Source organism: Aphelocoma coerulescens, chromosome 8 (assembly GCF_041296385.1).
Source record: "Aphelocoma coerulescens isolate FSJ_1873_10779 chromosome 8, UR_Acoe_1.0, whole genome shotgun sequence".
Taxonomy (NCBI): domain Eukaryota; kingdom Metazoa; phylum Chordata; class Aves; order Passeriformes; family Corvidae; genus Aphelocoma; species Aphelocoma coerulescens.
The window spans coordinates 11,739,273-11,752,744 of NC_091022.1; the positions used below are offsets into that span (position 1 = coordinate 11,739,273).

Sequence of the window (13,472 nt, forward strand, 5' to 3'; positions counted from 1 at the left end):
CTCTGTAAAACCTCCTCATGAGTGAGAGCAAAAACCAACAGCCAACATAGTGGGAGTATGAAAATCATACCTCTCTCGAAATCTCCAGGTGCCTTTCTGCGAAATGGATGGCTTGGTCGTGATTTCCCAGAGCAGTGTATGCATTCCCTAAACTCCAGCAGGCTCTTCCCTCCCCAATTCTGAAACAACACACATTTCCAGTTACACCTCTACCTGCTGAACACCAGAGGTCAGGTTTTCACAGCACTGCCACAGTAATTTGCTGGGCCAAAAGAAATGAAGGCAATCATTAAAGACCATTCCAACACCAACACGTTAAGTACTATATTTAAAGGAGTGTGATCTGGTTATAAATAAACAAATTTAATCAAAATTTTAATTTTTAAGCTCACAGCAAACAAATCAGTTTTGTAGCCATGGAACATTGTATAACCTACTTTGCTTTTCCTCCGTTTGCATGCTTTATTAGTCCTCCCTATTCTTATTGACTTAGGAAGATGTACATTTAAATGTTGTAGAAAATTATGGTTGCACCTGATATTATGAAAAAGGCCTCAGAAATCAGGGTTGTAATATAAACATTACTTGCTGCTGTGTTATTCTCCTTCCCCCATCTCTTCCTTGATTATTAACTTGTGGACAAGTAGGAGACAGATTCTTATGACAGTAAGGTGATTTATTATAATGAAGTCATGAAAGAAAGATCTGCTTTTCCTTTCCTTAATTTACACAGACGTGCTGACAGGAGGTGATGTAGAAACAGTCATTCATCAATTTGTCTTTCATCTCAGACTCATTAGCTGGAATACCATCATGAGTAATTTTTGTTTTCCATATGAAAACCAAAGCCCAGCATTGAGGGAATTCACATTAACGCAGCTGTCACATAGGGAACAACGACAGTAGAGTTGAAGGCAACAGGAGTGTCACACATACATTAAACGATCTCTTAGGGCTTACTTGTCATGTAGTTCCTGAGCAATCACAAGGTGTTTCAAATGATAATCAATTGCTTTCTCATAGTCCTGGAGCAGAGTATAGGTGTTCCCCAGGCTGTAGCAGGCCTGTGCTTCCACAGCTCTGTCCTTCAGCTGCCGCGCCAGCTGCAGCGTCCTCCTGGAAGAGAGGTCACTCACCTCAGAAACCACTGCAAGGAGAAGGTTTCGAAGTGCACACCCAAAAATCAGCTACACAATTTAGTAATTGATTAGCCGATAATTTGCCAGCCTGGTGGCCTAATTTATCTATCTTATAAACTCTTACACTTTCAGACTTACAAAGTCTTCCACTCCCCTCCACTGCAACCTACTTCCACCTACTTTATTAGGGAGCAGCCTGATACCTCAAATAGCATCTTTTAATTTATTGCTTCATTAATAATTTGTAGGAGTTTCCTTGGCAGGATGTACCATTTAATACCAGTGTTACAATACCTACTTCCCCATCAGCATGGCAGGACAGGCCTATATCCACCAAGCCAGCCCAGCCCAGCTGGGCAAGAAGAATTGGAGTGCTAAGAGGGATCTCTATGCTCAGTACTGAGGCTTTTCTCCCTAAGAACAGGTGTGCTCTGAAAACCCGGTAAGATGCTGATAACACCTATATTGTATCTTTGCCAAGCTTTTACTTTCCCAAGTACAGCAGCAACTGCTTAGTGGTGCAGAAATCAAGAAGTCTGGCTTGAAAATACAGACTAAAGATGTAAATTTATGTTGCTGTGCACCACCTCTCTCAGCTGCTGAGTACACCTGAGGCAGCCACCCATCTCAGGGTAGGAGAGCTACTCACATCATTCCAGAACTCACTAAGAGCTGAGACAGTAATGCCTGCTTCTAGAATAAAGGGAATAAATGCCTAGCAGTGGGAAGATGTCTGTCTACAGTACTGCAAAGAATCTATTTAAAGTAACAAGAGTTAAAAAAATAAAAAGCATTAATGTTGCCCCTCCCTTAAAAGAGCCAGAATAGTTAAACAACAAAGGAAAAATTTCTTAGCTAAACAAACAGAGTTTTTTCTGAAGTGTATATTGAAGAGATGGCTGTTCCACAGTAAGCTACAGTACCAGGCACAACAGAAGTAAACTGTGCAAGAGGTATAAATTGTGTTTATCAGCAGTCACTCACCTGTAGTATTCAGCAGCAGTTTCAAATTCCCCCAGGAATATGTAGGCATTTCCAAGGTTGCTGTATGCTCTTCTTTCTGCTGATCTATCACCAAATTCCTTTGCAATTAGGAGACGCTTAAAAATGTGAAATAACTGCATTATTTACTCCACTTTATACTTTGTAACATACATTTGCATGCAGAAATGCATGAAAAAAGTGCATTCTTTAGGTCAACAATGCTTGATAAGAACAGCAAAACTTGAAGTTGTGCCATTAAGATTTAAAACCTTCATTAAAAAGCTTGCAAAAAGATCCAACACAGTACATGTACTAAAGGTCAGAAGCAACCTGATATTCTGCTAGAAGAGAATTCACTACTAGCACATTGTTGTACCTGTTCATGGGCTAAAACTGCACTCCTGAAGTTGCCCAGAAGATAGTGTGTGTTTCCCAGATTTCCAAAGGCACGCCCTTGTGCTGCTCTGTCACCCAGCTCTGTTACTATTGTCAGGTTTTCCCTGTTTTGGGGGAAAGTGAGGAGGAGAATAGCAACTTTTAAAAGGTTTGGGTTTTTTCTCACAGTCATTTAAATAATAATTTTAAAAATTCTTATATAAAGGAAAAGGTAGAAGTATTCTACTGTGGCCTGTTTTAATGGCCTTCATAGAACTATGAATCTGAGTAGGAAATATTTCCTCTCAGATACCAAACTCCACTGCATTCTTACTCAAGCCAGTGTGCTCCCCTCTAGTTACACACACAGGTGTAACAAGTTGTCTCAGCCTGGTTTGAAGAATTCTGCTGGTTTTAACTACATGTGAGGGCAAAAAAAAAAAACCAGTGCACTCTCCTGTTGGAAAGACCAACTTGACAGGTACCTCAGTTCTGCAAAGAAGCATTCCACAGTTTATCTCAGGGCTCTGCAAATCTCCCATATTCTAATGAGCTACATGATCATATCCTCCCAGCCCCCAACATTTAAAGCTACTACTTACTCATAATAATTTGCAGCTCTTTGTAAAGCATTTTTCACATCATCTGGAAGTTCCCCTGGATCATGAGTCCCAGCATTAGCTACATTTTTCCCTTTAGAATGATATACATTTCCCAGATTATACAGTGCTCTTGCTTCTCCAACCTGAATCAGAAGTTAAAGAAGGCATTAAAATTTCATGCTTCAAAGACTTCTGTCATAGCAACTATTTGTACAATCCAGAGATAGGAAAAAAGTTCCTTAATTACTTGTCAACACACACTCTGCCCATTCTGAACATGTTATCACCTACCCAGTCATATCCCTCAATCCAATTGTTTTGCATATTACTTCTGTCTGAAGAGCAAGATACATTCCTGAGGTCAATTACCATTAAAAATTAAATTAAAAACAAACAAACCCACCACAAAATAGGATAATATTTAACCTGGATCTATAGTCTTCCAGGTACAAACAACTGTATTTCAACTAACAGATTCTTACTGCCTAGAAGAAATAATAGAGTATTCACTATTTCCCTCTGAAAGGTGCACAACTCCTTACAAGTACAACAGGGTTCAGGCATGTGTGTTAGCACTTTACATCCAGATTCCTGTACAATTCTTACCTTATCATTAAGCTCTCTGGAAATATCCAGATGTCTTTGACAGCAAACAATAGCTTCTTCAAAATTCCCAAGTACCTTTAAGGTGTTGCCCAAATTCCCACTAGCTTTAGCTTCTCCCAGTAGATCTCCAATTGTCCTAAAATTGCAGAAATTAAGTACCCAGAAAACAGTGTATGATTTAAACAAAGCAGCTGGTCAATGTATGGTAGAGAATTACATGAATTTATGGAAAGAGACTACAACCATGTAAATGTATATGTGTTCAGTTCATTTTATATCTGAACAGCATGCATAAACATTGTTCAATCTGTGGATACAGACATCTCATTCTGTTGGTGCTGTTTGGCCAGCTGCTGGTATTCATGGTATTGGCTCATCTGCTAAACATTTCTTTTTTTTATTCACATCTTTTAGGAAGAGAATAGAGAGAAAATTCTTAAAGATGATGTAGAAAGCATTAGAAGGAGAAGTTTAACTGCATTTGCATTTTACTTGACTATCTCCTTTTACTTAACGAAATACTTTACTGTAAGGTTTAAGAGTTACAGTCTCCTCTGTAGCTCAAGGCACAACTTCATTTCTATATTCTAAATGAGACTAAGGCAAGAGACTGCCACTGAACCACTCAGACTGTCATAGCTGGGGGACAGCACAACAAAACAAATGCCCACAACATCACAGCAGTAGAACACGTTTAGGCAGGGGGAAGAACAGATTTATGCATAAATTGCAGTTAAGTACATTATATGCCTGTGTCTTTTATTGGATCTATACAAATCAGTAAAAGTCAGATACATGAATAGCATATGAAATGGATGGGGTTTTAATTTCACAGTATTACATTATGAGTTTTACACAGATAAACATTAAGGAGTTCTGTCTAGTAAACAAGAGAGCAGCTTAACAATCTGGAGAATTAGTAACACTAAGTTTTAGAAACATGGAAGGGTAAAGAAAGGGTGGATTTAAAGCAGCCACTTAATTATCCAGAAACCTGGTGAGGCCTCAATCAGTTCTAGGATTATGGTGCTAGACCAAGCATTAGCTGCCAGGTTAGAGGGCAGCCAGGCGACCTGACCTGCCAGGCCCCCCAGCCCTCTGCCACCACCACGTTGACTCACTGGCCAGTATTAACTGCAGGGTTTGGCAGGAAAATGAACAGTCAGCTGCTCGTATCTACCAGAATGGATGACATGGAGAACAATTACCTTGCAAGAGTTAAATCATGGTGATGGTATTCCAAAGCCTTTGCATATTCATGCAGGTAGAAATAGGCATTGCCCAGCTGGCTGTAAATAGCACTCAGGGTTCGTAAATCTTCAGTTCCAACCTGAACAGCTGCTTCAAAGAAAGACACTCCAGCACGGCAATCTCCTGCCTTGCACAGGCGCTCGCCTTCCAGAGCCAGCTCCAGGCAGGAAGCCTCCATCCTGCACCAAGGAAGCAAAAGGCAAACAGTCACTCCAAATGCCACACTCTGTCCAGCACCTGAGCTCTGAACAGGGCATTATTTTACTCAGGGGACCTCTCTTTCTTTAGGACAGGGAGTCAGCACCACAGTACAACCAATGAGCTTTGCTTTTTAGTATTACAGAAACTAAGCCTGACATGGAAATTACAACTTGGATGGTGGTGAGCAAAATAATATTTAAACAGGCAGCTACAATTTCTTATTTTCTTTTTCAGTCTCTGAGAGGAAACCAAACACTTCTTTGTCCATATGTAGCACCTACAGGGTTCAAAAACAGTTTTCACCATCTAAATAATTTCAGAAGTTACCTAGAAATCAAGCTCTTACTGACAAATACTGATTATGACAGATGGAAGCACTTAAATTTTTAGGGTGATACCATAGTAACCTGCAAAATGATTCACAGGTAAAGACCTAAATTAGAATATTCTGTGTATCAAAGAGTAATTTCCCCCAAGTTGCTTCCTATGTAATTCAATACTCCTTGGCACTTCATTTCTTATACTGGCACTGCTATGAAAATTCTCAGTGTAAGAAAAAAATATCTAGGTTCAATTTAAGACAAAATGTATGTCAGTTCAAGTTACTGCACTGATGCACCATCATTCCAGAACCCACTGGAATATTTTTTACTATTATTAACAATTGTGTAAGTATACAGGTATGAAATACTGCAGTCAGAAATTAGCTTGTAGAATATTACATTTTGAGCATGAACAAAAGCTGATAGAAAACTACAGTGCCAAAAACCATTCACATGCATTTTTGCCCCTGTGAGTTCAGGAGTACAAAATGTAACATTTCAGTAAGTGTTAAAAATTTTATCGAAACATTTCCTACTTTCCAGTTTTAAGATGCGAGGGAAGCAGGGAAGTGGAAGATGAGAAAGACGGCAGCTCCAGGTCTCAATCTTGAAGCAATATGGTTCTCCAGCTTTTTCAAGATACACGCATTTTAAAAAGCTTACAAAAATGTCAGCATTCCGTTTTTTTAAAGATTTTTTTCAAAATGAAAACTCAGTAAGAAACATTCTGTAATTGTTGAAAAAGCATGTGCTAATATTGCCAAAAGGTGGACAATCAAATGCTGCCTTTTGCAAAAGTTATTTTAATGGAAACACCAGACCACATGTTTTGACTGGACATAGTGATGAAGTTTTTAATATATCTGCAATATTTACATTTCTTTATTTTTCTAAACTAGAAAAAAAATTGATTATACAAAATTCTACTCAAATCTGAACAGGAAAAAAATATTTTTAAAAAACCTAATGACTTCCGAAAGAACTAGAACTGGGATAACAAGTACGATACAAAACACAAACTACTACCATACCTGCTGTTCTTCGACATGCCACAACTAAAGCACAGCAAGAGGACCGACATGGTTAACTTCTGCAAGCAAAAGCACTGTCTGTTTGGTAGTTGGTAAAGATGCTGACAGCAAAAGATAACTCCAGCATGAAGTTCTTGCCAAGCCCAACTTCTCAGGTTGGATATCCATAACACATGCAGTATTTTTAGGTTTGGAAATTCTTCTCAGAGAAGTTAAAGCATTCCTATTTGCTACAACACACCACTTGGGTCTCATTACATTGTGCATGTGTTGAACGCAAGACAGAAAAAGGCAGAAATGATTAAGTACAATTAAGTACAAGGCAGAAATGATTACACCATCAGCAACTGAAGGTTTAAGACTTAAAACACTTCATTGGGTAATCTTAATCCTATCCAAAGAGGTTCTCTCCGGGCACCTCATGTTAAGTGGCATGTCCAATTAGAGTGACAGCTAGAAAATATAGTGCTTCTCAGTACACAGATTTGGACTATTACAGAGCCACACACTTTGGATTTTTAGCTTGAATGGCTAAAAAGAACAGAACTTTCAGCAAAATGTGTGTGTGACGTAACAGTCAAAATGTTACACTGCACTCTGCTTCCATAAGTGAATTTATTCCATTAAATTAAAAAAAAATATGTTTTTAACTGTGATACATCAGCCACATAATCAGTGAAGAAAAGGCAAAGTTAAAAAAGGTACAAGGCCAATACCAGAGCATGCTACAGTCTGGTAACTCCCCTGAGAGACTGCATTCATCTCATTTCACACTACACCAAAAAATGCCAAATGCCAAGGCAGCATTACCATTTCATCAGGGAACTTGAAACATAATCATTTACTTTGCAACCCTAGGTTTATTGTAGCTTATAAAAATGAAAGATGTGGGGTCTTTCATACAGAACACAACTAAGAAGCAAAAGGCTTAGACTGATGAAAATCAGCTGTTATTACAGTGTTTCAATTCAACAGAATTACAGGAAGGAAATGAAAATGAACATTAATAATTGTCTGAGTAAAAAAAAATGCAAAAATTAACACTTCTCTTGAGCACAGCTCTAGAGAGGTTGTATTAACAGGTTGCTAGAATCTGTACAGCAAATTAAAGCTTTATTCCATCTGGATCCATTCTTTCTGACCTACCATTTCAAAATCTAAATAAGCTATACAAAAATAGAACAGAGAAAATTAAATATTTATTTCCACAGTTGACTGCACTCAATATTAATATTTTATTCAGGTTATATAAGAGCTATGAAATCACTCAGTTATTTTAAATGTTTCCTAGGTTTTACCATCAAGTACCAAAACTGGATTCAGAAGAGGTTTGGTTTTGGTTTGTTTTGTTTTTTCCTCCCCTCTGCTACTTAAAGGGCTCTTATGCAAATTAACACTTTTGTTTTGTTTTGTTGGGGTTCTTTGAGATTTATGTAGGTGTTCTCCATCTGTCACTACTAATGGTTAAACAGCACTTTGGCAGACTACACAGGGCCAGGTTAATCAATGTTTTAGGAAGTCATTAAATAGTTACAAGGAGAATATGACATTACTTTCTCTGTTCCCAGGGCTGAATTGAATTATTTACTCAACACCCAACGGCCAAACAAGAGATTCAATGTATCTGCACAGAGGAGAAGAGAACAAGCCCCATTCATCTGTGCACTTCTAATGAGATTCTGTTCCTGCTGAACAGGATAAAGTTCTCAGATATTACTTGGAACTGCTCACACAGGGCTTCATTTTCTTATGCTGTGTATAGATGCCTGGACCTGTTCTCTGAAAGGCTGGCATCTCCTGAATAATTTCTCATTTGTAAAACTACCTCATCCTTATCTGTCCCTTGAAGCTTTTACTCTTGCATAGCTCCCCGTTTTTTTTTATCTTTTCCTCTTTTTTTTTCCCCCCCTTGTTCTTCTCTGACCTTTTTCACTTTCTATTTTAAATCTTTATTATTTCTAAGAATATAAATCCTAAGTATATCACGTCCTTGTTTCTGCCTCCCTCCCTTCAGCTGTTCTCATCTTACAATAAGGACAAGAAAACTGGTAAGAATGAAGGCAATAAGACGATCTCTGAACACAATTTAGTTTTACTCAGTTCAATTCCAGCTAAGAGGACATTTTGCTTTTGAGAGGGAACACAGCTGTCATCAATTTGCCATGAAACACAGTACAAATAACACACCTAGAGACAAAACAATTTACGTTGTTATTGTAATTACATCTCTTTAGTTCAGATGCAGAGCATTACTAATGCCACAGCATCCTGTAATAAAGCTCACATTCCTGACTCCTGTTCTTACCCTTGGCTTCTCCACATGAGCAGAAGAGAAGCCTCCACAGCAACCACTGCAAGCAGCTCCACCACACCTCCACTGCAGCACTGGTTCCATCAAACTATGCTTGATGGTGAGGTTAGAAACAAACAAATCAAACCAAAAGAAACCACACACCTGAATTCTGGGTTCTTTTGCTCCAGTCAAGATAAAAGCAGTTACAAGGTTTTGGTGTATGAATTTAGCAGGCCAAAAGAAGCAAGTTCTATAAATATTCACATTACAGATCATTTATTCATACAGATCAAGTAATATTAGCATTTTGTTTTCAGTCACTAAACAATAAAAGAAGAAAAAATAGTCTCCTTCCACCAGCATAAAAATTTTTATAGCTGCTAAAGTGATACTGATCAACTGCTGTGGGGAGAAAGAAATGTACAGTCAGGAACAGACCCACAGTAAAGCTTTTCCTTAGGAGTGGGCTCCAACTTCTTTAAAATCAGTTCTAATGCAATGCCAGAAGGAAGGAATGAGTAGTCAGAGCCAAACAAGCCTGGGATAATACCCACAAATCAATTTTTTTTTAAAACTGGTAACTCCCTCCCCAGTAATTTATGACCTTTTTTTTTCCTGCACTAAATTTTATACTCCAACCAAATAAAATATTTCCAAATTATAGCTATCAAAATCATCATAAAATTCCAGTTCAATATACTGAATTACTCTGCAGTTTCTCTAAGTCTTAAAAAAGTTTAATATTTTTTTTAATTAAAAGTATTTTGCCACCATGCTTTTAAAATGTGAATCAGATTACAGCTCTTGCAGGAAAGTTTAATAAGGTCATGAATATTGTTATTGTTGATATTTTTAATCGCTCTCATTCAAACCTGTACTGAAATACAGCATAAAGCAGTAAGACATTGTACCCTGACTGTGCTTGCCAATTTCTTTAAAGATTTTTTTAGCTTGTCAGTTTAAACCAGACAATTGGCCATGACACATTTTTCACCCATTTCCTTCTATAATAGTACCCTGAACAGCTCCTGCTTTTATTAAAGAGTGAGCAAGGACCTTCTGTAATTGTCTGGGGAGGACCAAGAGCATCAGCACCAGCGTGGGTAAATGTGGAAGAGGAATGCTGGGAAGCGGGTCCCTTCAGGAAACACTCAGCACAGAACTATCATGCTTACACACTTAGGGTCAAAGCCACAGGATGAAGATTTTAGCAACATAAAGAAAGAAAACAGTAAATCACAGCTTATTTGCTAATTTTTCTCCTTACTGAGCATGAAAAAGCTTCTCCAGCTGGTTGCACTGCTAACCAGGACACTGGACTTGTATGACATGAAGCAAAGTACTTGTCTTCTATGAAATGGAAGAGAAGACCAATCAAACATCAATCTAACATTGTCAGAATGTTGAAAGGATTAATTTTAAACCATAGCATGTGCTGTCTTACAAATATAGGTAGTGCCTTATTGCTGTTAGCTAGCGATGAAAAGGTGTCCAAAGAAAGGATGGCCAGGGTAGGGGTGGGGGAGCACACAAGAACCACATTTTTTATTTATTTTTAAACAATCATTTCAGTCTTCCAGTGTCCCTTCCTATTGAATGAGCTGCAAGATTTGCCCTTCCAAACACCATGCACTACACAATGCTTCTGTAGTTCAGCTCCATTAGAGCAAGTCTGCAATGCTAACACGTTGTTCCACGTCTGTAAAGGGGATTCAGAAGAAAAATGCTAAAAGCTCTCAGAAGGGAAATCCCATATCCTCTTCACTTGCAAGAACAGTATTTTTGAGTCCAAGGCACCAAGGCAGTTTTCATCTATCAATCAAACCTCTTAAGCAAGGAAAACACCTCATTATTCATCGAAACAATAATGGGACAAGTACAGAGAACTTCAGCAGACAAAACTCAGCAATTTGCATAGGCAGCCCAACAGCTAAAAGAGGGAGCAAGTATTACCCTGCAGGCATCATACTTCTTATAATTCTAACCCAAGTACAGAGAAATACAGACAATAATGTAGTATTCCGCTACCATGCAAGTTCCAGTACTACACAATCATGTAATCAGACTAATATAATCTGCTACATAGCAAAAGTGAATTTTCATCATTCAAAAATCAAGAAAAAAATGGGTTTAATTTTCAGTTTCAATAACACTACTAGCAGAGATACCAAACTATTTGTTGAAACTTGTTTAGCTTTCTATTATTAAGAGCACTTACTAATTTACAGCAAAATTACCAGAGTCTTACCTGTATCGTACGTGAAAGGAACGATCCTCAGGCATGCTTATCAAAACATTATTTTCCGCCATTGAGTTACATTATCAGTAGAGAAAGTAATACTGTTCTGTAGTAGGGTAAGTACTTTATTATGGAGAATTGTTGTCAGAGCACCATTCCAGTTAGTATATTAAGAAGCTGGAGTAAAGATATCCTAAGCTCCTGTAGAAAAACTCTTCTTTGTTACTGAGGTAAGGAGGTCACTGCCAGACATCTCAGAAATGTTCGTGTTCTTTCATCTGTGGCCCTTTAAGCTCCATTCAGCCGCATTTCTGCAAAGGGAACACAAGATGCTTGCCTTGAAGTCTCATAGTCAGTTAATAACGCATCAGCATTTGCAGCTGATGTAAAAGCATAACACTGCTCCTACCAAGCAGGAAATGTCAATCAAGAACTTGAAGGCAGAGCCAAAGCCTTCTACACAGACATGGCAATTCCTGTATGCAAGTGAGAAAGCTGAAGAGGTTTAACAAAAACCAACACTCTCTTCTCTTGGAGACTTTGAAGTATTTACCCTTGTTAGTATTCTTTGGCTTCATGAACTAACAGGCAAAAACCTTAAAGGATGAAAGGCATAATACAGAACAGATCCCAAAGTGCTTTACATGTAAACACTGCTGCTGAAACACTGATCATCAGCTAAAGGCCCACAGCAGTCAGAAATGGTTGGCACAATCCCATCTGGAGATTGTCCCACCTGGAATACTGCAAGCACAGCAGCTAGAAGGAGTTTAAGATCTACATTCACTTTTCTCCTCCCTGCTCCCAAAAGAAAAGGGGGGAGGTATGGGAATTTGAAGGGCGAGGAGTGTGACACTGGCTTCCTATTCAAAAACTCTGCAGCACTGTGATGTGAACTCCAAACTATGCTTCAAAGAAATTGCAGAAGCCAGCATGGAAATATTAGACATGTTTAGGCTGGCTGGGAAAAGATTAACAGAAAAGAAACCCTGTAATCAAAAGTTTACCCACTTTTAAACATATTTTTAGTAGAGACAGTGACATATTTATGCCTCAGTACTATTACCGTCCTTTGCAAGTAAACACGGTTGTGTAATTCACAAATGCATATTTCATCAAGAGACTGCAGAGGTGTCAAAATGACAGGAACAGAGCTCAGATTCAGAGCTGTCACAAGAAGAGTAAGTAAACCTCTCTATTTAATTGTCAATAAAGGCCATGCCTTTTCCTCTCATTAGTTTTATCAAGTCCCAGCTGTGAAGGTTCATGCTTCTTATCATACTCTACCTTGACAGCAGCCCTCAAACAGACTATCTACATTCTTCCAATTAAACAACTATTTTGCCCTTCCATGCTCATCACTAGAATTATTTGGCATCAACAAGTGGGCGTGGGTGTATTTTTGCAATTATGAAGTGTGACACCCACAGGTTACAATGCCACTGCAACCCACACACTGGGCAGGCCGTGTTCCAGGTATTCACTCTGTGTAAGTTTGTCCAACCTCACATCAGGTAACTCTTACAGGCAAGATGGCCCTAAGCCACCCAGTCTACAGCACTCCTCCCCCCTCATGAGCATTCCTGCTGCTCAGCAAATCCAAGGGATTTGGAAGTTCTCTTCCACAGAGGGACACACGACAAACTAAAAAGTGTGTACTTTGGCAACCTCCACAGATCATGAAATGATGACTGTGGTAATCTGTTTGTATATTTATATGGTAATGGTAATTAACTGAATAATTTTAAAAGCTTTTTTTAAAAATAAAAAGCCAACTTTAATAAAAAAACCCAGTTATACTTAAAAGTACATCAGAAGATCTGCATTTGTTTAAATATCACTTATTTTTAGCAGTACATTTCACATCAGCTGTTTATAGTTTCACTATACCTGAGCTACACTTCTGTCCTCATCCTCTGATGGATGCCACCATCTCCCAAGAGCTGGAACCACTACTCCTGCTTTCTTCCCTCCTTACTGGCCATACAGCACATTCCTAGTCTTGGGAGGGTGATACGGACACACCCACATTGGCCAACACATCATCATCACAGATCCAACCAAAATTACTGGGTCTGCTCTTCATACCTCGCTTCTTCACGCATAAGTCATTAGGATGTCAATTACACCTTCAGCCATACCAACGTGTAATCAGTAACCAAACCTAAATCATATTAATTAGAGTGGGGAATACAAAGTTCAGGGGGTGGAAGTCTAGCACTTGCACAGACAGCATCTCTCAGGTGTAAACTGGCCTTGGGAGGTCTGGAGTACAGCAAACTCAGCCTTGCTCTTTCAGCTGCTGCACTCCAACTACTGAGAGCATCTCTGTGTAACCAAGCCCTGACTGAGACGGTGATCAGCATGGAATTGGCACAGGGGACACAGGGCTCCAGCAGAAAAGCCTAAGGAATTAAGAGGCCTCAGG

The 13,472-nt window shown here is 38.8% G+C and overlaps 1 protein-coding gene across 3 annotated transcripts in view; it reads right to left on the bottom strand.

The window, feature by feature from the left end:
* Nucleotides 1-13,472, bottom strand: part of GPSM2 (G protein signaling modulator 2) — a 28,432-nt gene that overhangs the window by 6,494 nt on the left and 8,466 nt on the right. For 2 of the 3 annotated variants that reach the window (XM_069022461.1, XM_069022462.1), the window contains exons 2-9: nt 11,054-11,355; nt 4,915-5,136; nt 3,707-3,842; nt 3,101-3,243; nt 2,500-2,623; nt 2,124-2,239; nt 961-1,116; nt 71-179 (exon numbers count right to left, since the gene is read on the bottom strand). In XM_069022461.1, the coding sequence (XP_068878562.1) occupies nt 71-179; nt 961-1,116; nt 2,124-2,239; nt 2,500-2,623; nt 3,101-3,243; nt 3,707-3,842; nt 4,915-5,136; nt 11,054-11,115 (1,068 nt within the window). In that variant the 5' untranslated portion in view covers nt 11,116-11,355. The remainder of the gene's footprint in view (nt 1-70; nt 180-960; nt 1,117-2,123; nt 2,240-2,499; nt 2,624-3,100; nt 3,244-3,706; nt 3,843-4,914; nt 5,137-11,053; nt 11,356-13,472) is intronic. The other variant, XM_069022463.1, reaches the window with a different exon arrangement.